Source organism: Pyxicephalus adspersus, chromosome 7, assembly GCF_032062135.1.
Source record: "Pyxicephalus adspersus chromosome 7, UCB_Pads_2.0, whole genome shotgun sequence".
In the NCBI taxonomy this organism is placed as follows: Eukaryota; Metazoa; Chordata; class Amphibia; order Anura; family Pyxicephalidae; genus Pyxicephalus; species Pyxicephalus adspersus.
In genome coordinates, this window is record NC_092864.1 from 9,621,847 (window position 1) to 9,649,799 (window position 27,953).

General features: G+C 40.3%; 1 protein-coding gene across 1 annotated transcript in view; it reads left to right on the plus strand.

Moving 5' to 3' along the window:
• Positions 1 to 27,953, plus strand: part of CLCN7 (chloride voltage-gated channel 7) — a 47,816-nt gene that overhangs the window by 14,926 nt on the left and 4,937 nt on the right. Inside the window, exons 5-23 of the mRNA XM_072417409.1 lie at positions 1,950 to 2,082; positions 2,799 to 2,908; positions 3,022 to 3,102; positions 3,224 to 3,286; positions 3,574 to 3,657; positions 4,295 to 4,388; positions 11,428 to 11,492; positions 13,205 to 13,321; positions 15,136 to 15,190; positions 15,351 to 15,411; positions 19,971 to 20,109; positions 20,351 to 20,450; positions 20,572 to 20,744; positions 22,082 to 22,133; positions 22,602 to 22,729; positions 23,083 to 23,168; positions 26,057 to 26,183; positions 26,850 to 26,909; positions 27,572 to 27,748. Of these exons, the coding sequence (XP_072273510.1) occupies positions 1,950 to 2,082; positions 2,799 to 2,908; positions 3,022 to 3,102; positions 3,224 to 3,286; positions 3,574 to 3,657; positions 4,295 to 4,388; positions 11,428 to 11,492; positions 13,205 to 13,321; positions 15,136 to 15,190; positions 15,351 to 15,411; positions 19,971 to 20,109; positions 20,351 to 20,450; positions 20,572 to 20,744; positions 22,082 to 22,133; positions 22,602 to 22,729; positions 23,083 to 23,168; positions 26,057 to 26,183; positions 26,850 to 26,909; positions 27,572 to 27,748 (1,905 nt within the window). The remainder of the gene's footprint in view (positions 1 to 1,949; positions 2,083 to 2,798; positions 2,909 to 3,021; positions 3,103 to 3,223; positions 3,287 to 3,573; positions 3,658 to 4,294; positions 4,389 to 11,427; positions 11,493 to 13,204; positions 13,322 to 15,135; positions 15,191 to 15,350; positions 15,412 to 19,970; positions 20,110 to 20,350; positions 20,451 to 20,571; positions 20,745 to 22,081; positions 22,134 to 22,601; positions 22,730 to 23,082; positions 23,169 to 26,056; positions 26,184 to 26,849; positions 26,910 to 27,571; positions 27,749 to 27,953) is intronic.

Here is a 27,953-nt window from a genome sequence, read left to right on the forward strand (position 1 = left end):
TGCTGGGAATGGCAGGGAAGTGTAAGCCTTACATACATTGCTCCGCCATTCCCATCAGCTCCTGTGTAAGCAAGGTGAGGAGAGCCGCCCATGCTCCCGCTGTTTGCGCTCCCATTGTCACACTTTCACTAGATTTACAGCAATAAAAGAAGGCCTGCCGGTGCTTTTGCCTCCTGTCATTTGTGACCCCCAACTCGCCAGCCATGGACCAGCACCAGCCCACTGCTGACCACTGATCACAGTATTGTCACGATTTTGTAGGGCAAGCTTGCAGTTGTACCCAATACATTACACTCCATGAAACTTTCTGCTTTTATAGCTGTGGGTGCTGCTGCAGATTGCAGTAAACGAATAGGGAAAGAATAGACAGCTCAAAATCATGATTTTACGCTGAGTAGACTGGGATGAGGTTCCATAAATAAGTTTGCTTCACAAGGGGATTTATGCAAAAAGTGCACCTGTCTGTTAAGCTGATGAGACAATCTTCAAAAGAAACAAAGGTTTAATTGAGAAGTTAAATATTCAGTTAGTGGTTAAACCCAGATATTTTTTTTTTAAGGTGGTGGGAGGAAATTGTAGGTGGGTGGGAGCCCTTTTTTTGTGACTCAACTTTTCAGTAACCACCCGAAAACAGCCGGTTGGCTACTGAAAAGTGCTAGTTGGTGCGTCCAGCTAAAAGGGACTGGGTCGAACACTGACCATAGGGTGCGTTTAGGTTGTACGCAAATAAATGTAGGCTTTAAGTTAAACCAACAGTAACATTGGTTCACATTAGGAGACCCTTTTTCCAGACCATGGAAATAAAAGTTTTTATCTGTAAAACGTTGATATCCAAAATTCCCAAGATCTTCACCATCTTGGGTGTGATGTCAGCAGCCCCAGCAAACTCATAGCTGTTTCTCAAGTGCCATTATAATATATTCATCTCTTCTCCTCCCCCAGGAGCTACATGAAGGGTTATGTAGTAAAGGACCAAGGAACTGGGCCAGCATAATAATAATTGCAAAAGTTTAATTATTTTCTATTATTATTATTATTATCATAATTTTTGTTATTATTAATAAACAGTATTTTTATTGCGCTAACATATTAAGCAGCACTGTACGTTAATTAGGGGCTACAAATGACAGATACGAACAGTGACACAGGAGGAGCAGAGGTACTGCACAGAAGAGCTTACAATCCAGGAGGTGGGGGAAGGAGCACACAATGGGAAGGGGGATATGGAATGGTGGGAAGTACTGAGGGTTTGGAAGACAGAAGAAATGGGTAGATGAGTATGAAAAGATGGGTTTTCAGTGCTCTTTTAAATGAGCAGAAAGTAGGAGCAAGTTGAATAGGACGAGGAAGACCATTCTTCTAAAAAAAAGTCTTGGAGCCGTGCGTGTGATGAGGTTATGAGTGAGGAAGTCATTAGTAGGTCATTGGAGGAGCCGAGAGAGCGGCTAGGGGAGTATTTTTCTATCAGGTCAGAAATGTAAGTGGGACAAGAACTGTGGAGAGATTTGAAGGCAAAGCACAGGAGCTTGAATTTAGACCGAGCTCTAGTAAAGCCCCTACAAGGTGGGATTTAGAAGGAGCTATCAAGTTTGTATGGGTAATAAGCAAATCCAACTACGCCCCCCCCCATACCTTTACGTAGATAATTAGTGTAAATAACAGTTTACTTTAAATAAATGTCTTTAAATCTTCTTTGATTGAGAAGAATCGCTCTCCTTGTCATCAGGCTGTCTGAAGCCACGGGCAGTATTGTAGCACTGAGTTAGAATTTTACAGATAAGCTGGAGGGGTATGGAGGCAGAACAAAGCTTTAGAATTCTTTAATGGGAAAGCCGCAGTAACTTTATGGATCCTGTAACCATCCTCTGCATGTGACAGCCCCTCTGTGGTGAGTTTGTGTAGCTGCTCTTGTCTAATGGTTGCTTTCATGTGTTCTCTCCCTGCTTCAGGCTTTCCGCACTGTGGAAGTAACACGATGGGTCATCTGTGGATTGATCGGGATTCTGACCGGGCTTATTGCTTGCTTTATCGACATTATGGTGGAGCAGCTGGCCTTGGTCAAGTACCAAGTTATTAAAAGCAGTATCCTTTTATATATCTGTTTAAAAAATCCAAACATTTAACTCGAAAGAATTCATGATATTTAGTTTACGTGCCATCCAACTTCTGGCACTCTTGTACAATTCTCCAACAATTGAGATATTCGTGGCAGGCATGATGGGTATGTTGACGGGCGCCTACTTCTCACTCTCTGTCAATTGACGCCTTGATCCTCTCACTCCTCTCCATTCATCAGCTGCATGGTGAAGCTGCAGCGGAGCTACCAAGGCTTTGATAGAACTTTGCTTGCAGATGTGTGCCAGGGGCTTCCATGATTTAGATCAAAATGGCCACAGTGTTCATATAGTGGCTTTTTCACTGCTTGTGGATTTAGTAAATGCCCTTCCAGGAGCTCTGTGGGGTGCAATGACCATCCTTTTTTTCACGGCTCAGTGGAGCACAATAGAGCAGTATGGTGGTTTATGTGACATGCAGCATACCTGCTCTCTTTGTTACGCATCTGCACATTTTTGACCGATAGCTACCGGGGCAGGTTAAAATGGGCAGTATGTCATAGCAATAGATGTAAATTGGTTAAAACGAAGAGATCTGTGGATTGAAAGAGTCATATCATTTGCCTTAGGTCACATTAAAGGGAGCCCTGGGGATGCTATATTTCATAAAACATGCCGGTTCACATTTCTATACCAAGCATGTCGCTGATATTGTAAATGATTTTCCTTATCCAGAATTGTTAGATATTGATAAGTTTACAGAAAAAGGAGGACTGTCATTCTCTTTATTGCTGTGGGCATCTTTAAATGCTGTCATTGTCATGATTGGGTCGCTTATTGTCGCCTTTATAGAGGTGAGGTCACTGAAGTTGGCTTTTATAGTTATTTATCAGAATGTGGTTTTAACCATAATTTCCTATTCTTAGAAATACAAGATGCATGATTGCCTTTTTTTTTTACCTTGCAGCCTGTGGCAGCTGGAAGCGGCATTCCACAGATTAAATGTTTCCTAAATGGTGTGAAAATTCCACACGTTGTGCGTCTTAAGGTAAGAAAAGAAAACACTACATTGGGGTTTCTGCAGCATACTGACACATTTTAAATTCTTTTTGTTCTATTTTATTACTTGTATTTGCAGTAATCTATATTATCTTGCTCTTTTTCAACAGACATTGGTGGTGAAGGTTTGTGGAGTCATATTGTCGGTAGTTGGAGGGCTGGCTGTCGGAAAGGTTAGTAAATTATTTTTATATATATATAGCACTCTGGCCTTTGCAGTGCAATGTCCCGGGTTCAAATCTCGTCCAGGACACTATCTGCATGGAGTTTGCAGGTTCTCCCTGTGTTTGCGTGGGTTTTCTCCGGGTACTCTGGTCTCCTAATACATTCCAAAAACATGCAGTTAGGTTTAATACTTAATGTTCCTGTTCATGCAATCCTCTACCCTGGTAATGTAATTTTAATTGGGCTATGAAAAATGTAAAAGCACCCCATTGATTTATGTATTTTCTAAATTCAGGAAGGGCCGATGATTCATTCCGGAGCCGTGGTGGCAGCTGGTATTTCCCAAGGAAGGTCTACATCACTCAAGAAAGACTTTAAGGTCAGTTCTGACTTTCAGGAACCAGATCACATTTTGTGGCTTGTAAATGTTTTACACAACAGATTCACACCATAGCCTGATATATGAAATTAGAATTTCCTGCATTGACCACATTCACCAATTAGCTATTGGCTTGTTTTTCCAACATCCACACACAGTATTGCTGTAAATCTGCTTGGTGTTGTTAACCAAGACTTGCTTGTTTGCAGGACATAAGGAAAAAAAAACGTTTGCAAATCATTAAAAGATAGGACATTTTATCTAAAAAGCTGAGAAATACAGGAAACAACTCAAATATATATCAGAAACCCACACAGGTGTTTTTTTCTTCCCAATATCTTGCTACTGCAGAAGAATAGAAGTGTATGGCAACCTAAACAATGATCATTCATTATTTGGATTCTTAGTGGACTTGAAGGACTCCTTGTGATCACCTATTTGTGAATGCAGTGTTAAGCCCAGAAATTTTTTTAAGCCGGATGGGAAGAAGCTGTAGATGGGTGGCAGCCCCTGTATTGGGACCAAACTTATCAGTAATCACCCCAAAACAGCTGGGTGGTTGCTGAAAAGTTCTGAGCTAAAAGGGGCTGAGGAGAACACTGGAATGTTTGTGAATGATCATTTTGTATCTTTGCAGATCTTTGAATACTTTCGCAGGGACACAGAGAAGAGAGACTTTGTGTCAGCAGGGGCTGCCGCTGGGGTGTCAGCAGCTTTTGGAGCGCCAGTTGGTATGTGTCTCCTTTTATTTCTTAAAATAATTGAAAGTATTTATTGTTCTAATGCTGTAATAGCAATCTCCACTTCAGCGCTGATTATCCTGCTCTCCCCCAGAAAATCTGTGATTGTTCCCATTTAGAATGTATGCTCCAAACTTAAAGCTTACACCAGGATTAGACCAGGTCAGTCCAAATCAAGTTCTCATGGGCCAGAGTCCAAACAGAGTTTTAGTATTTTCTATCAAACAGCAGTAAATTTAGTAAGCTAAGTCCAGGTCTGTTTGCAATCCCAAAGGGGTTGCAGTTTAGATAGTCCTGGATTAGACCGGTAGCTGCAAAACAGAATGGTTAGGCAGCATGGTTTGCTCAGTGGTTAGCAATCTAGCCTTTGCAGTGCTAGGTCCCAATTTGTGTCATGGTCAGGACTCTATTTAGCGTGGGTTTCCTCCGGGTACTCCGGTTTCCTCCCACATTCCAAAAACATGCAGTTAGGTTATTTGACTTCCCCAAAATTGACCTTAGACTGTTTTCAAGACATATGACTATGACATTAGATTGAGAACCCTTTTGAGGGACAGTTAGTGTCATGACTATGGACATTGTAAAGCGCTACCAAATATGTTGGCACTATATAAATACTGTGTAATAATAATGTCTGGGCAGATGATGGGCTTTGTAACCGCTAGCATTAAAGGGGTAAACTATTAAAAGAATTGGTCATTTTGCCCTGAACTTGTGTCAAAATCAGGAAACCCTTTTGTCCTCCAACATGCCTTCACTTCTAAATCAATGTATTTTACTCCTAATGGTAACCCTTAATACATAATAATAATAATACATAAAGAATTACTGATGTACTTATCAAAGTAGAACTAAACCTGTGGTATTCCCGTCCCTATTTCTCGCAGGGTGGCGCCATCTTCTTCATTCTTTTTATCTTGGGCTTTTTGGTAGCTATAAGTAACAGGCAGGCAGGTTAAAGACATATGACTATGGTAGGGACATTAGGTTGTGAGCCCCTTTGAGGGACAACTAGTTACGACTGTGGACTTTGTACAACTCTGCCCAATATATCTGCACTATATAAATACTGTGTAATATATATGAATAGCGTATACATACATGAGCATTTACCTTTACAGTTTCGAAGCTGGAGCTGACCTGCGTTGCACACTTTTTTTTTTACAAGTGCATTGTAGGCAATTGCAGCTATATGTCTGCAAATTACTGTGTTTGAGTATATGTGTACAAACCCCCTTAAATCTGCTCTCCAGCCTTCCTTTCATCCTTTTACATTTGTATAGGCTGTATTTCTTTACTGTAACTGCTTACCAAATATTTTCTGACTGTGGGACATCCAGAATCGTCTAAACCTTTCCTTCCCAGTCTGACTTTCCCTGGCCTTTCCCCATTTGCTCATTGAATTGCAAATCTTTAAATTGTGAAGGTGCAGTATTGAATGTGGGCATTGCCTAGGAAGCCCTTATGCATTTACAGCCTGCCTAGGAATCTTCCTTCAGACTGATTTTCAGTCATCAGGGCATTTCAATATTTGCCTAACTTTCTTCAGTAAATGGAAGGTAACGTGTAATAAAGCTAGAGGCAGAGTGGAATCAGGTAGGGCCAAATATAAGTGTAAAAACTGCTATATAATCCCTGTTGGATCTCTGAGATGGGAGAACAGCTCTGAGAGGAATAAAAACGGACCTGAACTCAAAATGTATACTTTATATAAAAGTGTAGACAACCCTTTTATGCAAAGTAAAAATTATATTTAAAAAAAAAAAAAAAAAAAAAAAACGGGGTGCAGCACCTCCCCTTTCTGTCTTGATTGCTGCGGTAATTAAGACAGAATGGGAGCACAAGCCCTCCCATGATACCTACGTCATGCATCCCAGGAGGCTCTTGACTGCTCCTTCTGCGCAATGCCCGATCCTGGACTTGCTCAGAAGGAGCTCTTTCTTTATTTGAAGAAATGAATTGCCGATCTTGTGCATGCTCAGTGAGATCGGCAATCTTTTCTCCATCTACGTCACCTGATCTTGTGCCTGCGCAGTGTGATATCGGGTGATGTACAAAGAAGAACCAGCAAGAAGATTTCTGTGCCTGGCACCAGGCTGAAGAAGGATACCGGGGCAGGACCCAAACAAACAAACCCCCTGATAGCTCTGCTGTTTTGTTTTTTGCTTTTTTAATTTTGTGTTTAGTTCCCCTTTAAGGTGAAGCAGCTCCTTTCACATGCAGAGTACAGCCAGGGGTTCACCTTTTTATTGTTTGGTCTTCCAGCAGCACATAATCACCTCTGGGAGCTGGCTGCATATCATACTTTTGGGTATGGGGTAGCACATGACTTGTTTCCATAGCTTGCATATGACTGTTATGGTGCATTGTTTTTGGTTGCTCTAGGTGCTGTCACATGGGGTCAAGGAACAGTGCTCAACCCTGTGCAAATCCATGACTTACTGTGCGACCGTGTGCACTTCAGTTGTAAAAACCTGTTTCTTTTCCCTTCATATGGGCACTTTATTACTTAATGTTCCTGTTCATGCAATCCTCTACCCTGGTATGTAATTTTAATTGGGCTATGAAAAATGTAAAAGCACCCCATTGATTTATGTATTTTCTAAATTCAGGAAGGGCCGATGATTCATTCCGGAGCCGTGGTGGCAGCTGGTATTTCCCAAGGAAGGTCTACATCACTCAAGAAAGACTTTAAGGTCAGTTCTGACTTTCAGGAACCAGATCACATTTTGTGGCTTGTAAATGTTTTACACAACAGATTCACACCATAGCCTGATATATGAAATTAGAATTTCCTGCATTGACCACATTCACCAATTAGCTATTGGCTTGTTTTTCCAACATCCACACACAGTATTGCTGTAAATCTGCTTGGTGTTGTTAACCAAGACTTGCTTGTTTGCAGGACATAAGGAAAAAAAAACGTTTGCAAATCATTAAAAGATAGGACATTTTATCTAAAAAGCTGAGAAATACAGGAAACAACTCAAATATATATCAGAAACCCACACAGGTGTTTTTTTCTTCCCAATATCTTGCTACTGCAGAAGAATAGAAGTGTATGGCAACCTAAACAATGATCATTCATTATTTGGATTCTTAGTGGACTTGAAGGACTCCTTGTGATCACCTATTTGTGAATGCAGTGTTAAGCCCAGAAATTTTTTTAAGCCGGATGGGAAGAAGCTGTAGATGGGTGGCAGCCCCTGTATTGGGACCAAACTTATCAGTAATCACCCCAAAACAGCTGGGTGGTTGCTGAAAAGTTCTGAGCTAAAAGGGGCTGAGGAGAACACTGGAATGTTTGTGAATGATCATTTTGTATCTTTGCAGATCTTTGAATACTTTCGCAGGGACACAGAGAAGAGAGACTTTGTGTCAGCAGGGGCTGCCGCTGGGGTGTCAGCAGCTTTTGGAGCGCCAGTTGGTATGTGTCTCCTTTTATTTCTTAAAATAATTGAAAGTATTTATTGTTCTAATGCTGTAATAGCAATCTCCACTTCAGCGCTGATTATCCTGCTCTCCCCCAGAAAATCTGTGATTGTTCCCATTTAGAATGTATGCTCCAAACTTAAAGCTTACACCAGGATTAGACCAGGTCAGTCCAAATCAAGTTCTCATGGGCCAGAGTCCAAACAGAGTTTTAGTATTTTCTATCAAACAGCAGTAAATTTAGTAAGCTAAGTCCAGGTCTGTTTGCAATCCCAAAGGGGTTGCAGTTTAGATAGTCCTGGATTAGACCGGTAGCTGCAAAACAGAATGGTTAGGCAGCATGGTTTGCTCAGTGGTTAGCAATCTAGCCTTTGCAGTGCTAGGTCCCAATTTGTGTCATGGTCAGGACTCTATTTAGCGTGGGTTTCCTCCGGGTACTCCGGTTTCCTCCCACATTCCAAAAACATGCAGTTAGGTTATTTGACTTCCCCAAAATTGACCTTAGACTGTTTTCAAGACATATGACTATGACATTAGATTGAGAACCCTTTTGAGGGACAGTTAGTGTCATGACTATGGACATTGTAAAGCGCTACCAAATATGTTGGCACTATATAAATACTGTGTAATAATAATGTCTGGGCAGATGATGGGCTTTGTAACCGCTAGCATTAAAGGGGTAAACTATTAAAAGAATTGGTCATTTTGCCCTGAACTTGTGTCAAAATCAGGAAACCCTTTTGTCCTCCAACATGCCTTCACTTCTAAATCAATGTATTTTACTCCTAATGGTAACCCTTAATACATAATAATAATAATACATAAAGAATTACTGATGTACTTATCAAAGTAGAACTAAACCTGTGGTATTCCCGTCCCTATTTCTCGCAGGGTGGCGCCATCTTCTTCATTCTTTTTATCTTGGGCTTTTTGGTAGCTATAAGTAACAGGCAGGCAGGAGAGATTTATTGCAGAAGGGACATTGCCTGTCCCTTTCTGCAATGATGACCAGCCTGATTGTGGATTCCTAAAAGTGTAACTTTAATGATCCTGGATTATCTCCTACTAACTGGACAGAGGTTCCATGAGCACAAGGAAGTAATATAAGAATCATTGCTGAACTAGGAAATACATTGGTCATCTGTCTTCTTATTCACTGTGGCATCTGTGTGTAAATCACATGGTTTCTCTGCAGAGTATTCTTGTATTGAAAACGTGTATTTAGCAGTTTGCTTGTCTAGTGATCTTGACAATTTTTGTACAAATAGTAAAGTTTAAACTTTCATTTCCAAATCTGGAAAACGGCAAATGAGTGAACAATAACCAGAAGTTCCCATTTAATAATAAATAGGGTAACAGACAACTATTACTCCCTCCCTGTCCCCTCCTCTTCTTGCCTAGTTGCTTCTAGCTTTTTATGCTGAAATAGGTGATGTTTTGTGTGCTGCCAGGCTAGAGTACTGAGTCATCTAACACAGCTTTTAAACCAGGAGATTTATTTATTTATATCTAGCAGACCACACTGCTATTTTACAGGCTTTATTTTTGTATTTTCCTGGCAGTGGTTACAATTCTTTTTAAAGCTGCTATTTGTGGCCTTTTAGTAATAAGGTTTCTTGGCCTCAGTACGTGTCAAAAAGACCCTGTCTACCTAAAGTATTGCATGGTGAACAGGTTAATTGGGCAATCTCACAATCTCAATCTAGATTGCAAAGTAATTAAAGAGGAAATAAAGTTGCGATACTCATTTGTCACCATTCTATTGGAGGGCACTGCTGTCTTATTCTATTTCCTGGAGATGATCATTGGCCTTCCTGATTGGGATCACTGAACTCCTGCACAGTCTTGCAGGGGTTCATAGATTTCCGCCACATGCAACGGAAGCTAGGATTGCTGGGTATCCCTTGCAACAAATGCAAAAATTTGACAGCTGGATGGTGGTCAGGCAGGTAAGAACAGTTATTGCAGAGAGGACATCAACTGTTCCATTCTGCAGTAACACCGCCTGATCACCAGTTTTTGTTTTTTTAGTTCCCCTTTAAAGCGGAACTGTCACAAAGTAAAGACACGTACCTTTACAGGTGGAAAACCACTAATTTGGTCCCGTCTTTTATCCTTTGTCCCAGCACAGGCTGGACACATGTAAAAAGATGCCAATCTCCTGCACATGCATAGATCGGGCATGGGTCAAAAAAGAGCAGCCCGCAGCCTCTTTGGATACGTGATGAAGGCATTCCAGAAAGACTGCTAGCCTCCCGTTCCATCTTTACCACTTTTGGCATTAAAACCTTTTTACATAAAGTAAAATATGTAATGATGGGTTCACTTTAAAGGTTACATTAAGCCGTCCCCAAAGTAGACCATATTTGTATATTGGGTTTTAAACAGTTGGATTCCAGGCAAATATCTAAATACTGAACAGAAGCACATGTTTGTTGTTCATGATGTTAGCTGCTCATGGGTGTACAGTTCTATCTGAGCTGTTGTGTGATCAAAGAATTACAGCCAGAAAGGTATTGCCGAGTCTTAAACCCCCTGCTGACTACTTTGTATCAACCTGTATTTGTATAATGAGGAAGCAGCAGCAGTGGCCATCGCTTATCTTCTCCCTCTTTTTAAACAGGAAGCACTCTACTAGGTTTATCGGCTGATAATAAATATGCTTGTTTTATGTGATTGCATTCAATTATTTTCTAATGAATCCAAAGCTTGATAAAATGGAGTTCTTTGTATTTGCTTTGGAATTCCGTATTTTCATGAGTCTTGTAAGAGTTCCCAGATGGTGTAAGGAAACTTTGTCAGATGTGATTATCTTTCTGGGAAGTCTTGGGATTCCAGCCACAACTTCCCCTCGTGACTACATCTTCCTCTTAGCTAAATGACTACAGTGATTGGGAAGAGCTAGAACAAATATACTGACCTTACGTGTGTAAAGGTAACTTGTAAAGAGAACAAAATTAAAGGGTAGTTTTGCTTGAAATAAAATCCTGTTATGGAAGTTCCTTTTCAGCTGAGAACATAATTGGAACCCCTCCATACATGCTGCAAAAAAAACGCAAAAAAAAAAAACCTGTAATACGTATGCTTTGCTACCATACATTAGACAATGATGCTGTGTTCCTGCATACAAAGCCCCACAGAATGAAGGTAGCTCAAATCTCATAATACGATGCTCTAGCACAGTTCTAGATCATACCGTCGCAATAGTTGGGAGTACTTGACATTCCCCAGGATCTCGCCAGAAACATGATCTCGCCTAGGTTGCAAACCAGAAGAAAGATAAGAATATTGAATATATAAAAAGTGCAGCATGCGTATTTAGTGCAAGGTTCACCAAAGGGTCTCTTTTGGTTTCAAGAAGTTTTTATCAGTTTTACAAAAGAAAATTTACAATCCATAAATCCAATACGTAAAAAGTATACAAACAATAAGAAACTGTAGTAAACAGTCAGCCAAGGCTATTGGTCAGGCTTTTTAAAATTTAAGGCACATAAGGCCAACCATGCGTATCTAGGTCCCTTTTAAGCAGTTGTGCAAATTCCATTGAATCCTGTGTCACGTGTGTGTGTGTGTGTGTGTGTGTTTTTATCTCTTTTAGGTGGTGTACTTTTCAGCTTGGAAGAAGGGGCATCATTCTGGAACCAGCTTCTTACCTGGAGAATAGTAAGTCCCTACTCTATTTGATGGTTGATTTTCATGGTAATAGTTTGCTTTTTAAAATCATTATCAAAAGTGGACACCCCAGCTATAAGCGTCTATCCACACTGAAGGTGTGTGGTCATCTGCATGCCTTAACCCTAGCTAGCCATTGGAACTGATTTGGGTGTAAGCCCTTGCAGCAAGGGCTTTCTAGGATTAAGGCACCCAGACAACCGCACTGTACCCCTGACCTATTGCAAAGCTTTGCTTCTTTACCTACATTACAAGAATGTTTTTGGAGCATTAGGTGTCCAAACTAACACTTATGTGAACCAGGAACTGAGATTTATACAAGAAACCAGTCCAGGAACTCTCAGCCAAATCAAACCTTCTGAAATGAAATGTATCCAGCCAAAGTGCACCTTTCATTTCAGACTTTCTAAAAACGCCAGGTGCCTGAATTTTGGTAATGCATTAATGCTTGACATGGCTGACTGAGAACTAGGAGAGAGACCTCTGATACAAAAAAAAAGCATATGTAAACTACTCAAATCAAACAGCTAGCATTTTCAGAACAACGCTACATGCCGTCTTCTGATCTGTATGCTTTAAGTCTGTAAATCAGCTGGCCGTTCTTCCCACAGGGCACTACTTGCAGTTTTTATATTGTTTATGTAGATTCTTTTATCAGTCCCCATTTTATCAGTTAAAAATACACAAAGAATTTTTGTGGTGTTTGCAGATCTATCTGTGTTTGTCGTAAAATGCAGGAATTTTAGCCAGCAGACAGAACGGACATTGTTCTGTAACATTGATCGCCATCACTGCAAATATTTCAGATGGTTCAGTATCCTGAGTTCAGGGGAGATAAACTCTCTGATCCTGATCACAAGGATTGCTGAAGGTCTGTCTGTTCATGACCTTACCTAACCTTGCTGAAAGATTTGAAAGCTGCAAGAATGGCTGTATGGGTTATTGTGGTTTCAGCAGGCAGCAAGATTGGATTGCTGTATTACTGCAGAACTGGTTTCTATTGATATGTGATCAGATTTTGCTGCAATCTGATTGATATTAGGTGGTGCACAGCTGTAATTTGGGTGAACTCAGAGCTAAATTGATTGTTTTCCTGGTTCTGTGTATGGCCAGCTTTACTTAAACTTTGAAGGAAAGGAGCTGAGGGTGGTTACTACCAGTTCAATGCTCACTATAAGGACAAAGTGCAGGTACCAGAATGAAAAATTTAAGTATTTAGTAGGTACGCTGTGTTCCTTGTATGCATTACAAGGCCTGATTTTCAATTTTGGCTAATAAGTAAAAACCTCCTCTACTTGGACATAAGTAATGTCAGGGGTTGTTTTACAGTATTTTTAAATCTGAAACTTTGATCAAAACGATACCGGGTTATCCTGCTATAAAAGTCCTTGTTGTCTTTGCTGTTATTGGGTGACAATATCCCTGTCATCTATTTGAGGTCCTGCGTTGTCATCCAGATTTTTTTCTGGAGGCTATATGTGGTCCTTATAACACACATTACACAGTCATTGTCCTAAGTCACCAGGAAAATGTTCCCTGAGAAATGACACGCGGCCAGTGTTGGATTAATGTGAATGAGACAAGGTGGCCGCATAGGTGTTCCATGCACGACTGTACACAACCTCTATATAACTTTTTCCGCATGTGCAACTATTAAACTGTCATGGCAAATCATTTTGTTTTTTTATTTTTTTCTTTCACAGTTCTTTGCTTCTATGATCTCCACCTTCACGCTGAACTTTGTCCTCAGCATTTACAACCGAAAACCGGGTGACCTGACCAGCCCTGGTCTTATAAACTTTGGAAGATTTGACACCGATGTGAGTCTGTCCCTCCCATTATGTGCTGATATTATTATTAAACAGTATTTATATAGCACCAACATATTACACAGCGCTGTACATTAAATAGGGGTTGTAAATGATAAACAGATACAGATAGTGACACGGGACGAGGAGAGGAGCCTGCCCCGAAGAGCTTACAATCTAGGAGGTGGGGGAACTATCACACATAAATAAGATAACCATTAAGGTTCTTTTTGCACAACTTGGGGATTTAGAGAAAAGGGTTAAGTGCAGCATTTTCAAAAATACATAGAAGAGTTGTGATGAAGGGACTGGGGTGCGGTCCTGTTTTTTATTTCTTTAAAGCATACTTGTTTTCAAAATAATGAAAAGGACTAAAGACACACACAGATCTTTGTTCTTCCTGCCGCTGTATAAGCAATTACTTTTGCATGTGACATAATTGGGTTAGTAAATTATGGAGAAAAACATCATAATTCTTTTATCTGCTAAACCTCTTTACTTGGAAACGGCAAGAGAAATTTGAATCAGGAGCGAGTCTCATGATCATAATGACATTCCTGGTGGTCTCATGGCTCACCCCCCTTCTCTGAAGGAAATGTAAACCTATAAAAGTCTGGAGCAATGTGTACTGTCAGAGAAAGATGGATTGCTTCTGGGCATGCTGGAACTCCTAATGGCTGCTCAGTATGGCTCGTTATATAGTAGAGAATCCGTATATTGCTATTTTTTTCCCAAGCAAAGAAAGTTCAGGGATTGCAAATTAGGTCCCCTCCCTCCCACTACTGCATACTTATGGTGACGGCAGCTAAGTAAAATGGACCTAAACTCAAAAGCTGACAATTGTATATGTGAAAGGCATCACTTGAAAATGTTAGTTGTCCATAAGCACAAATGTCCTGCAAAGTCCATCTTTTGTCTTAAATTTCTTCACAGAAGTGGTGTTTGTGCCTAGGCACATCTGTTTATTTATTGCTGTATATGTGCAAATCTAAGGCACTGCCAGAAGGTTTGGTGTTGTCACCATTCTTTTGCTCACTGTTCTCCTTGCTGGAGAGAAAGCTGCACCAGAAGACCAGCAACACAAGCATCTCTTTATAGTTATATGGATTAAAAAAGACATAAGTCCATCAAATTCAACCACTTGGGAGATAAACATATCATAGATAAAACCCCATAGACATATATGATCCACAGGAAGGCAAAAAAAAAACCCTGGTACAATTTGCTCCCATAAGGCAAATCGGATGTTCCCTGAATCAGCTGTCTCTGTTATCTTTACTTTAAATCTTTAATCCCCAGTTATATTCTGTGCTTCTAGAAATCATCCAGCTTTTTCCTAAAGCAATCTATAGTAGTGGCTGAAACTACTTCCTGAGGGAGCCGATTCCACATTTTCACAGACCTTACAGTGAAGAATCCCTTCCTTATCTGGAGCTTAAACTTCTTTTCCTCCAGATGCAGAGAGTGCCCTCTTGTTCTTTGTAATGATCTTAAAGTGAATACTTGGGAAGAGAGTTCTCTATATGGACCATTTATATATTTATACAGGGTGATCATATCCCCCCTTATACATCTCTTCTCAAGGGAGAATAGATTCATGTGGTCTGACCAATGCTTTGTACAGGGGCAGGATTATGTCTCCATCTCTGCAGTCTATTCCTCTTTTAATACAAGAAAGTACTTTGCTAGCTTTAGATATTGCAGCTTGGCATTGCGTGCTGTTTGTAAGTCTATGATCTACCAGAACTCCAGATGTATTCTATAAGTCTATGATCTACCAGATGTATTCCTTTGCTCATGCATTGCTGTGTTTTATTGAATTACAGGAAAACAGCTACAAGTACTTTGAACTTCCAATCTTTATCGGCATGGGAGCAGTAGGTAAGACCAATGAAAACAAAAATGACTTTTTAATAGTGTTTTTCATAGCAGAATTCTGGTGCATGTAACCCAGCATTAAATAAATTAAACCATTATACTTTATATTTGTCAGGATTCAGTGCATTTCACGTTAATGTAAATCTTTATCCTTTCTTGGCAGGTGGCATGCTGGGAGCGCTGTTTAATGCATTGAACAACTGGCTGACCGTGTTCAGAATCCGGTAAAGTGTTTCTTTTTTTATTTTGATGTATCTGTTCAGTGTTCTCTCTAGAAAAAAAAAGCTGGATGGGAAAAAGCTGTAGGTGGGTCGGGGCCCCTGTATTGTGACCTGACTTTTCAGCAACTAACCAAAATAGTCCGGTGGTTACTGAAAAGTGCCGGGTGGTACCCAGTTCAGTGGGGCTGGGGAGAACACTGTGCTTAATCTGGTGAATTGTCCACTGTAGTGATACTTTAATAAAAGTTCTACATATAAAGGACAGAGAAGTATAAACACTCTTGTTAGAAGGTTGTTTCATTAACTTCAAGAAAAAAACACTTTGTGCATTAATTAGCCTCAATGTTAAAACCACTGACTGGTGAAGGGAATAACCTTGATCATCTGGTTATTTTGGCACTTCTGAAGGGAAGGTAGAATTTAACATTTTATTATTATTATACAGTATTTATATAGCACTGACACATTACTCATCGCTGTACAAAGTCCATATTCATGTCACTAGCTGTCCCTCAAGGGAGCTTTTAATGTCCCTACCATAGTCATATCTCTTTATTACAGTGTAAGGTCATTTTTAGGGAGAAGCCCATTAACCTAACTGCATGTTTTTGGAATGTGGAAGGAAACCGGAGTACCCAAAGGAAACCAAAGGAAACCCACACAAACACAGAACATGCAGACTCCATGCACATGTGTCCTGGCCATGATTCGAACCTGGGACCTAGTGCTGCAAAGGCCAAAGTGCTAACCACTGAGCCACCGTAAGATTTTTTTCAGACCAGACCCCCCATTTTACACATTCTCAACTTCATCTAAAACTCCAAAATGTGTTGGCTTCACATGTACTTCAAGAGCAGGTTAAGACCTGCATCGGAATCAAGCGATCCCATGTGTCGCTGTAGCTGACGTCTTTCCAACTTTCGCACCATAGAACCCGCGTCTGCCCATTTGACACCAGGCAGGTTTTGCTTCTACCCCTTTGGAGCTACATGAAGTCACTGGCCCTCTCCCAAGAAGCAGCGATTCCCTGGTTTGAGGAAGCTGTAAATGCCCAGCAACCTCACTGCCAGTGTGAACAAAGCCTGATATTGTCAATTAACATGCTGTTCCAGTGTAGCCAGCATAAAGCATTGATAAAATTGCAATCAACACATTTAAGGTGAAGTATTTCAGGACTGCCCAGAAGCTTTATAAATTCTTCTTGTTCTGTAGTACAACGCCTCTTTATCTGTTGGCTGCACAGACACTAAAGCCTCATGTAGTATGGCGAGTCTGTATCTCCAGTACTGGAGATTATCCAACTCTCTAATTAGCAATGTCTACATAGTGTGACTATGCTAATAATTTTCACTGTATAAAGATCTCCACACCCAGTGTGGGAGATTTCACACCTGTGACTTGTGATATTCTGCAGAAGTTTTGTATTGTCAGTTGGTGGAATGTTTTTTTTTACTTATTGCTAAACAGGAATTCAGTTGTGTTTCAGATCTTTATTATCTACATTTATAACACATTTGTGGTTAATTTGTTAGATATAGAAGGCTCCCCTATAATCTGTAAAGGACTGGATTTATTGTACAGTATATGCAATGCTACAGAAAGCAGTCAGGGAGCTGGAGACTCACTGCAGGTCATGGGCAGACTTGTGACAAAAACTTTACAAAGCTATTATTATTGGTATTATTATAACAGTATTTATAAAGCGCCAACATATTACACACGCAGTACATTAAATAGGGTTTACAAATTATTATTATTAAACAGGATTTTTATAGCGACAACATATCACGCAGCGTTGTACATTAAATAAGGGTTGCAAATGATAGACAGATATAGACAGTGACACAAGAGGAAAAGAGGACCCTGCCTGAAAAGCTTACAATCTAGGAGGTAGGGGAAATGACAGACAGATACAGACAATGAAATGGGGAGAGCACCCTGCTCAGAAGAGCCTACAATCTAAGAACAATGGCTGTATGTCAATGCTCCTACACACCCTTAAAATTGTTCTGATCCCTTCAGTAATGTATATTCTGGAAGAAGTGGGACTAATGCCTTCCCTACATCACATCACAGATCACTTTTGTTTCTGTAGTATAGAAGGGAGAGGGTCTGCAGACATCCAGCATTAGGGAGCAGACATACACAGAGAAGAAATAATGACATGACGACCATCTAAAATATATGACAGAATAATAAAAACTTTTAGTAAATTCTCCCCCCCTCGCCCTATTATCATGCTTCGACCACGAGAGATTGATGTTGCTTCCATGGAGCTTAACATTACCCTGTGACTTTCATCCCAAGTCCTACCCATACTGAATTAAAGGGTTGTGTCATTTTAATTTATTTCAATTCGTTGTTCTTCGTACGTTACAGGATCTTGCACTACACAGGTGTTAAATCGAGAGACGTAGATGAGGGGGAAAAGAATGCGCATGCACGAGATCAGCGATTTTTTTTTTTTTTTTCTCCCATTAAGGAAAGCAGCCAAGATCCTCCCAGAATCAGTGACATTGGTATCCTGGGAAGCTTTGCGCTCCGATCAGTCCCATTCTGACAGAAAGGGGAGGTGCTGCATCCTTTTTTTTTTTTAAAAATACATTAATAGAATTTTTAACTTTATATAAAATGGTTGTCTACCCTTTTATGGAAAGTCAAAATTTGGATTTTAATGTCCCACAATTTTCCTGAGGTAGCAAAATCTGCAAAATGCGTTGATAGTTTCATGTACTCATCCAAATGTTGCAAAAAATGTGTTGTACATTTTATGTATTTAATGTCAAATTAGGGTTTTAAAAATGATATGAGGTTCGAAGAAATTGGTTTATTAGGTGGTGGCTGAAAAGTCCAGCAAAGTTGTTTTTTTGATTAAATAAAGAATGGAGAGGGGCTAAACCCTTGTTGGTTTTTATTGCAGTCAGCTTGTTTCTCCTCTCCTGTCCTGTCCTTGGGGCAGAAAGTGAGAATTTTTTTCCTATGAATAGGAAACTGTTCAATCAATCAAAGCAGTGTACATAGTTGTCCTATTTTCTTTTATTCTGTTAGGTTTTTACTTTACCAGATGTGCATTTTTTTTTACTGTCTGCTTTTGGTTTTTTTATTAACCTCCTTTGAAATAGCTTTACCTTCCAGCTGTAATAGGATGATTGTCATTAATTTCTCTTTTCCTAAATTTTCATTCATGTTGTTTCCTAAATTTTCATTCCTTGTTTTGCCAACAATAATGTCCCGGTGATATGTCATTGTCTTTGGTAATTCAAAAAACTCATGCGTAAGATTGAATGGGTCTGCAAGAATACGCTTCCCCTGTGATGACAGCATGAGTGGGTGTAAATGCCATTCACCTTAGTAATAACGATCCCAGTGAAACAGATTATAGATTATAAAATCAGATGCAGTCACAATGTTTTTCATCATTTGAGGTCTGTATTGCAGAGGCTGTGCATGAAAATGACAAGTAGAGTGCAAGGCAACAGTCACTAGTATTCTCTATATCAGTGTTTCTTTATCTTTTTAACATAGAGGAACCCTTTGAAACAACTTTTAGGTTTTCAGGGAACCCCTGCAATGATTACTAGAGAGGCTCAGATCTACAGAATGAATGAAGCAGGGAGATTCTTGCTTTGCCTGTCCTCAGTTACAGCTTCCCCTCCGGCAAGGAGACATCATTGACAACATTGAGCCTTTCTCAACATTACCATTGGAGTAACTCTTGAAATAACTTTCAGGTCTTTAGGGACCCCCTTCTATAATTACTATAACCACAGCTCACAGTATAAAAGCATTGTGGTCAGGAAGAAGAATGTCTCCTACATTGGTGGTCATTGGGAAGAATGTCACCCTTACAGATAGCCAAAACAGTCTTTGGTGTCACCTAAACTGACCCGAGAGGCAAAAAGTGCTCATTGTTCAAGCAGCCTCTGGTGGAACCCTGGTTGAGAAACACTCAACTATACGCCTCTTGCAGCTGATCGTTTCCTTATTAATATTGACCCACCATTTCTTGTTTTGTGTTTTCTCCTTGTGGAGGCTTTGTTTTCTCATTCTCATCTGTAATGCAAAGAAAAACTGATACATTGATTATATAATTACATGCAAAAGTTGCACAAACATTCTAGAGTTCACTTGCCAAAGATAAGTCAGTAGGTAATCCTTCACGCAGTCATGGGTATAAGTCAGAAGAGTCTCAATGTCTGACGCGGTTCGCAGTATTGGCTTCTTCAGGGGAATCGGAGACAAGTGGAGAGTGATGTATCCACTGGTTATTGGAGGTCATAAAGGGAATGGTTTTGGGTATGTCAGTGATATTCCCAATTTATTGAGAATAAACATTTATGACAGGTAAGGGTTAAAGCACTTTCTTAGCTAAAGATAACAGACCAGAGACTCATGAAATGACAGCCTGCACTCCGATTGCTTTACCTTTAGCATGGGAACTCTAGCGTTTTTGTGAAACTTTTGTATACAAATATATAATCAATTAATAACCTACTATTATTCTATTGTTCAGGTACAACATGGTTTTCATACTGGATAACTAAATGCTCTTCTCTTTTCAGATATGTACACCGCCGCTGCTTGCAAGTAATTGAAGCCATGCTGGTTGCAGCTGTGACAGCCACCATCGCTTTTGTGTTGATCTATTCCTCCTCTGACTGCCAGCCGCTGCGGGAGGTCTCTGGTGAATACATGTTACAGGTAGCCTACCAAGCTCCTACATTTCTTATATGCTGCAGGCACTGAGCGTAGGTGAGGGAGGGGCTTAGAAGTGCAATACCTGACGCAGCAGGCAGGGCTGTGACACAGAAAAATTTCTGGCTTAAAAAATAGTGCATAGTATTGTAAAATAGAGCGAGACACAGATACAAGCAAGAAAATAATTTTTAATTTAGAAGTTGATTTTCCTGTGCTTTAGTAAGAATTGTAAACTTTTTTCCAGCTTCAGCTCTTTTGCCCAGATGGTCAGTACAATGCTATGGCCTCGGCATTCTTTACCACCCCGGAGAGCAGCGTGCGCAGGCTTTTTCATGATCCTGCAGGTGAGTTTAGTTTTTGTGTACTCCATATACCCTAACGGATTAATAATCTGTTACCATTGTCTTGATAGTATTTATAGTAGATGATAAACAATCCCTAATAAATAGTTCATACTCTCCACAGGTTCCTTTAACCCCCAGACGCTGGGTCTGTTTACTCTGCTGTATTTTTTTCTGGCTTGCTGGACGTATGGATTGACCGTGTCTGCTGGTGTCTTCATACCATCTCTCCTCCTCGGTGCCGCTTGGGGACGACTCTTTGGAATTCTGATAACTAAACTCTCCACCGCCACTATTGTAAGTCTTTCATGAGTTCTCATTTTTGTTAGTTACTAGGGATGTTCAGATTTTTGGATTTCACCTAAATGCTGCTTGTGGTTTAGCTTTTGCAGCCGCTGATCACTAGTGATGGCAAATGCTTAGCCAGCTATATTGCATTTGTTCGGTTTCAGCACAGCTATGGCAGGCATTTTAGCAACTCTATAGGGTACAGACATAATTTTTCTATTTTTTGCTTCATCATCGAAAGAGAAATTTAAAAAACAAAAAACATTATTCTTCGTGTGTGGTATTGGGCAGCCATGGTTTCTAGCCAGCTGTCAGCACCCACAGTCAGGAATTAAAGCGTAACTAAACCCAGTATATAATTACCTCTCCCCAATCCATTGCGGGCGCCACCAACTTCTTCCTTCTCCGTACATTGTGATCTTTCTTCATTCTGATTGGCTGAGATGATGTAACTCCCATGCAGGTGCACAAAAGTTTATTCAGTCCCAGCACCTGCAGGGGACGTTGCAATGTGGCGGCTATCCCGACAGGGACCGCAGTCGGGCAAGTAAGAATACTGCAGCAAGTAAGAATACATCGCCTGTCCCTTTCTGCAATAAAACCCTGGCTGATGCCAAACTAAAGTTCCTCTTTATCGGATTGCTAAGTACATTTATGGGCATAAATCAATAAGACATACTCCATTGCTATTTGGTAGTTATACACACCTGAAATAGTGCACAAGGACTTCTGCAGCAGTGTTCTCCCCAGCCCACCACCCTACTATTTTCAGTACCCACCCGGCAGTTTTTGGGTGGTTACTGAAAAGTTGGGTCACAATACAGAGGCTGCCACATCCACTTGCAGCTTTTTCCCACTCAGCTTAAAAAACTTTCTGGGGAAAACAATGTGCAGGAATGCAAAAAACTGCATGATGCAAGCATGTCCTGCTATTGGAAGTGCAGAAATAGAAAGCCCTTCAATTTGTTTCTCTATCATGTACAGCGGTCCCTTTTCCTGGACTGGCACACTGAAAGTCAATGGCATCTGCCGAAACATGTAATCACTATACAATTAGCTACCTTTATGATATCGCCCTCTACTGGTTGAATAAGATACCAGATTGTCAAATGATTTTCTACATACACCTTTCAATGGTCATTGTCCAGACTGCTTACACGGAGCACGGCAGGTAATAGATTATTCACATGTTCTAAAAGTTCATATTTTCCTGATTCCTAATTCTGTTCTCTATAATAAAAACACACAGAAACACAAATGGCATTTAGAGCGATAAAAACACCATTTGAACGTGCGGTTAGTAGTAGAAAGGCTCTAATTGGTTTTATTTTTTCTGTCTTATGTAGGCTTGGGCTGATCCTGGGAAATATGCTCTGATGGGGGCAGCAGCACAACTAGGTAAGGAAATAAAGTGTAAGCTTTAGCTAAAATAATGTAAAACATGTGAACTTCGAAAATAGGCCTTATTTTGCCTGGTGTTTAACAACTAAACACTTTTATAAAATTCATTGATAGGAGTTGTTTGCTGTCTGCATGTCTGATTCTGATATTGACAAAGCGGGTTACCTGATTTCTATATTGCTTGTTTCCTGTACTCTAGCACAACTGTTTGGCACCATGTTCTGCTTTTCCTTTTCATTTGACTATAAAGTAATAGTGCAGGTGGCAGATACCAAATCCATTTCTGTTAAACAAATACTTGAAATTATCTATTATTTATTATAGACCTGCATTTGTTTATAAGTTTAACTCTGCTTTTGTGCTCGTCTGTAATATTATATTACTTATATTGTTCATAATGTATATAGATTACCTGTACAGGAGAGAGTATGTGCTATAATCATGGCATAATTTTGTCCTCCGCAGGCGGCATCGTACGGATGACACTGAGCCTGACAGTCATCATGGTCGAAGCCACAGGAAATGTCACCTATGGTTTTCCCATCATGCTTGTCCTCATCACAGCAAAAATAGTTGGAGATATCTTTGTTGAGGTGAGTGAGAGTGGGTTTCTGGCTTCTAACAGAGTTGTTGCTGCTCTTGGCTCTTGTACATAATGGGCCTGATTTATTAAAGCTCTCTAGGGCTGGAGAGGATACACTTTTTATCAGAAAAGCTGGGTGATTTAGCAAACCTGGATTTAATCAGGTCCAGGATTTAAAACATTTGCTAGCAAATAGCAAATTACTTTGAAAAAATCCATTCCAAGTTTGCTAGATCACCCAGCTTCACTGATGAAAGTATATCCTCTCCAGCCTTAGAGATCCTTCATAAATCAGACCCAATGTGTTACAGCTAAGACATTCATATGAGATATTACTGACCATTGTTCTGCCTTGTCTCTCAGGGCCTGTATGATCTCCACATCAAGCTGCAGAGTGTTCCGTTCTTGCACTGGGAAGCTCCAGTCACTTCTCACTCTCTCACGGCCAAGTAAGTGTGGAGACCCCAGTAAAATTAGTTTGACAGCTTGATTGTTACCAGAATATCAGTTTTAGTGGCTGAAGATGGTTTTATTATTTTCCTGAAAATGATAGGTGGAGTTAGATTAGCCAATCATCATGTAAGTCTTTGAAGTTGCAGGACAATGCAATGTTGCAATACTTTTCCAGCAGTAAGGAGGTGGAGGTACACATGTAGTACGTTAGTCTATAATTCTTCAGCACAGAGAAGGATTACATTGGCTGTTAAGTAGCTTATTCAACAGTTGTAACTTTCCCCTTATAGGATAAGTGCCTTTTAAGGTCTAGAAACAGCCCAATCATCACACAGTAAAGAGCTTTGCTTATTGCTGTCATGCTGGTTTTAGCTACCATAATTTATCACACTATAAAAGTTTAATATAGAGGAGAAAGTGTATTTAAAAAAGTTGCAAATGTAGCAAATTTTTGTGGAGTTTTTACAACAAAACGCAGGAAGCAAGATATTTCCATTATATGCAGTGTGTCCCAAAAGTCACTATACACTTTTAATGAATTCCTAAAAATGACACCAGTTTATTACTATTTTTAGCATCAACAAAGGAGTTGTTGCAGTTTTACTTGCTAGGCTTGCCATCACATTCAAACGCCTTGAAGACTAGTTGTATACCTCTGCATGTGGGCCTCCATTTTCAACAACTTTCAGCCACCTTCAGACATAAGCCTCTTCAACGTTTGGCAGCATCTCTTCGCTGACCTCGCCTCAGGCTGTGCGGATTCTTTCCTCAGGCTGTGACAGGTTACAGGGCTTAGTCGCATACACCTTGCCTTGGATATAGCACCACAAAAAAAAAGGCACAAGGTGTAATGGCAGGGGAGCGGGGAGCCTATTCGGTCAGGAAACTTGATGTTCAGGAAATCTCTGACTAACCTGGCAAAGTATGGAGGGACGAGCATCATAATCTTCCGGTTTCAGTTTTTGAATAACCTGAAGTTGGTATGGGTAGAGCTTCATTACTCTCCAAAGCATCTGCTGAATCAAGTTTTTCTTGATGCTTCCAGTGCAGCCCTCCGGATGGACTTTCCCTGGCTTTAGGCGAACGTCTGCTCAAGGAGTTCAGTGTTTTAATTGGTGTTGGTAGTACCAGGCCTCCCGCTGTGTGGTTTGTCAAGAACAGATCCTGTTTGGAGAAACTTGCCATGAATAGCGTAAATTGTGTTACACTTTGGAGCAGTGTGACCATAAAAGCTTCTCAAACTCGTGCTAAACTGCAGTCAGGAACTGAAAAACTTCTTGCCTAAAATAGGAAAAAGGAAGTGTGTAGTGACTTTTGGGACACCCTTTATATTACTCAATTGTCACAATATATAAAAATCCACTTTGTGAGCCGTATGTGACTTTATATACCAGGATAATACATTATTAAATGCATTGGTGAAGTCATTACTACATTTACATTAGCACATAACATGCAGAGAGCTGAGCTGTGGGAGGAACCCAGCGGGGCCACCCATTACAGGCTGCCTGTAGAAAACTACAGAAGGACGAATAAAAGACCAGTCACCCTGCACAAGGAGCAATGACTGGACTGTATTACAGGAAGCTCCTACACAAAGTCACTGATTTATACCGGATTACTGCATAGGTCTGGGAAAAATGCGCAAAGCATGTTCTGTAGGAAGGAGAGGGAGAATGAGCAAGCAGCACCCTGCTGTGCTATCCTCTTTTCACTTTTATTGCGGTCACTTGCTTGTAGATCTGTAAGGATGGATTGACATTGGGCGACCTCTCTACACATGTCAGATTCTCACCTGAGAAGAACCCGACTGTTTAAATCAGGCGAGAAATGTCTGCTGTGTGTACATAGCCTAAGCTTGCTACTTTTAATGTCTTATCACAGATGTAATTCACAGAAAACGATTTCTGTTCCAGTGGTTTGGCAATCAGAATATTTGACTTTATCTAGACTGTATCTAATATTGTGCAGCCAATTCTGCCCAGTTTATAACTCTGAGGTTAAACAAGCTTGAATTTCTCCCTAGCAAATAATAGAAAGAGGCTTTGTGCAGTGTGGTTTCTGCCTCACCATCTTCCTGTTTGTTTTCCTCTGAAACTAAATTGTTTTTTAATGAATAGGTTGAGTGCAGCTAATAATCAGTTGTGACCTTTTATCCTCCATGAAGCTGAAAGTGGGTTTAAGATGAGCTGAGATGTGTATACTTATTACCATGGACAATATGGCTGGTTGCAGACATAAATTAGGGCTGTAGATACACTTGGGATACTTTGAGGGATTTTAGGAAAGCCAGGGCAATGTGAGGGGCTGTAGATGATTTGGACAAAATTTGGAGTTAGAGAAAAACTAGGACAATATGAGAGGTTTATAGAATATTGAAAGTGGATGAGTAATTAGGAAACTTTCCTTTCCCCAGGAGACACTAACAAAGCAACAGGTTCACTTAAATTCTTTCCTCTACAGCTGCTCATACTTGTATGACTTTTGTTCCCATGCTGCTCAATTTACCACCATGATTGAGTAGAATTAGCCTTGTGTCAGCTACATTGTTAGTTGGAGATTACACGGGGAAGAGGACTCTTCTTGCCTCCATGTGCCAGCATCAAGTTGCTAAATCTTCATTCTCCAAGACCCCACTCATTTACATGCAAGTAAAAGTGGGTAAGTTATATCCCCCTCCCTTGTTTTGTGAGGTGATCTCCCTTGCAGCAGCAGGGGAATAAGGTGAAAAGGTAAAAGCTGCCAGGGAAGGTTCAGTAAAGCAAACTTTTTGCTCTACCTTGCAAAGGCTCTATTTAGGCAGCCACCACCCAGCTCCTTCTTCCAGTGTTGTATTGCTGTATTCATTTTCTTGTTTTTTTTTTTGTTTTTTTGTTTTTTTAAGGGAGGTACTAAGTTCACCAGTTACCTGGTTACATCGGAGAGAGAAAGTGGGCATTATAGTGGACATCCTGAGTGACACCAGGACAAACCACAACGGATTCCCAGTTGTGGAGAATAACTCAGGAGAGGTGAGACAAGAGTTCAAGACCTACATGAGCTCCAACATAAGTTTCAACATTTGTGTACCTAATATTTCCTAAGTATGGGCACTTCTTGGGCACACAGTGAATTTTTTTATGTTAGCAGTTGTATTGCCATTACGTGGTAACTGCAGTCATGTTCTGTTACATTGTAGTGTATACAGTGCTGACAGATTCACTTTAAGGCCCTATTGGTGTTCTCCTTGCCTAGGTGCAGGTTTGGACCTGACCAGCACATGTAACAGGATATGCAGTTAGTTCACTTTTTTATATATTTTTTTTTTCTCTTCTGAGTATATATAGTTTATTTTAAAGCAAAACTATTAATTGTTAAACGAACTATAATGTCAGTGATTGCTAGCAGCCTTTTTTTTAACCTGTCCCTTGTCCCCTTGTCTGTAATGGCATAAGTATTTTTCTATGCAACGTCTTTAACTTCCACATATTGCAGCATGCAACATGTCTTTTGTAATTATTCTAACTCTCGGACAATACTCTGCGTTCATTTGCAGTCTCTGACCATCTCTTATAATATGTCTGATTGCTTTATCAGGTTTTTTATAGCATAATTTGTACTGAATATTACCTGTGACCCTTTGATGTTAAGGCTGCAACTTGGTTTTCTGGTACAACCCTTTATATTTTGCCTTCCAGCCTCCGCGATTGTGTGGACTGATCCTACGATCTCAGCTGATTGTTCTACTTAAACATAAGGTAAGTCCTATGGGCTGCAAAGCTGATTCTGTTAAGTGTCGAATTTCCTACAATGTGTCACAGGTAGAGCCAGCAGTGTGATTCTTTGCCAGGGTTGAGGGTTTAAAGCAGACCAGACTGTTTTGCACAGAGCATAGAATGACGAATGTAATGAAAGTTAATTTCATCTTCTTGTTGGCTTGAAAGTCTCAGAAATGCAGGTTGTTAAACATTGTATTGACAACTTCAATTTCCATAGCCTTACTAAGCAGCTGTGCATTATAGAAGTCTGACAATGCTGCAAGAGAGCTAAATTTCTGCTCTCAGTAACTTCTGCTCTCAGTCCTGATATGGCTGTTGTTCAGCATTTGCCATTTTCACAAAACCAAAAGGGTTTTTCCTATTACAAATTGGTTGCAAATATAACGTGTAGGCCTGGAACTGGTATCCTGCAATGAGAGAAATATAGAAGCTGCCATTGCTATATACTTTCTGCATATGTTTCTTGCTTGGTTGTCTCTGGCCAAGTACATGTGCATCTTAAACAAGCGGGAGTTCTACATCTCTTTACACCATTTTTCGTTAGCCCCCTGCAGACTTCCAGAGCTTGGTGCCGGACAGATGTCTGTTTTGTGGAGAATTCTTGTATGCCAGGATATTATTCTGTCACCGTATCTCTGTAGGTGTTTGTAGAGCGAGAGAACATGAGCCCGAGCCTGAGGCGTTTAAAATTGAAAGACTTCCGAGATGCTTACCCTCGATTCCCGCCTATCCAGTCTATACATGTGTCACAGGACGAGCGGGAGTGTCTAATGGACCTTTCAGAGTTCATGAACCCAACACCCTACACGGTGCCTCAGGTAAGTCAGTTTTATCATCTATTTGCTACACTGTTTAGTCTCATTTGATCCCAAAGGTAGGTTGATGTGCAGGCCGTCTGGGCTGCATGAGGGCCTGGTCATCCTATGCAGTATCCAACCTCTTAATATTAACAGAAGCCCTGTATGATCTAACTCCACCAAATAGAAATATATTACATATACAACAGCTAATAGTATATTGGTG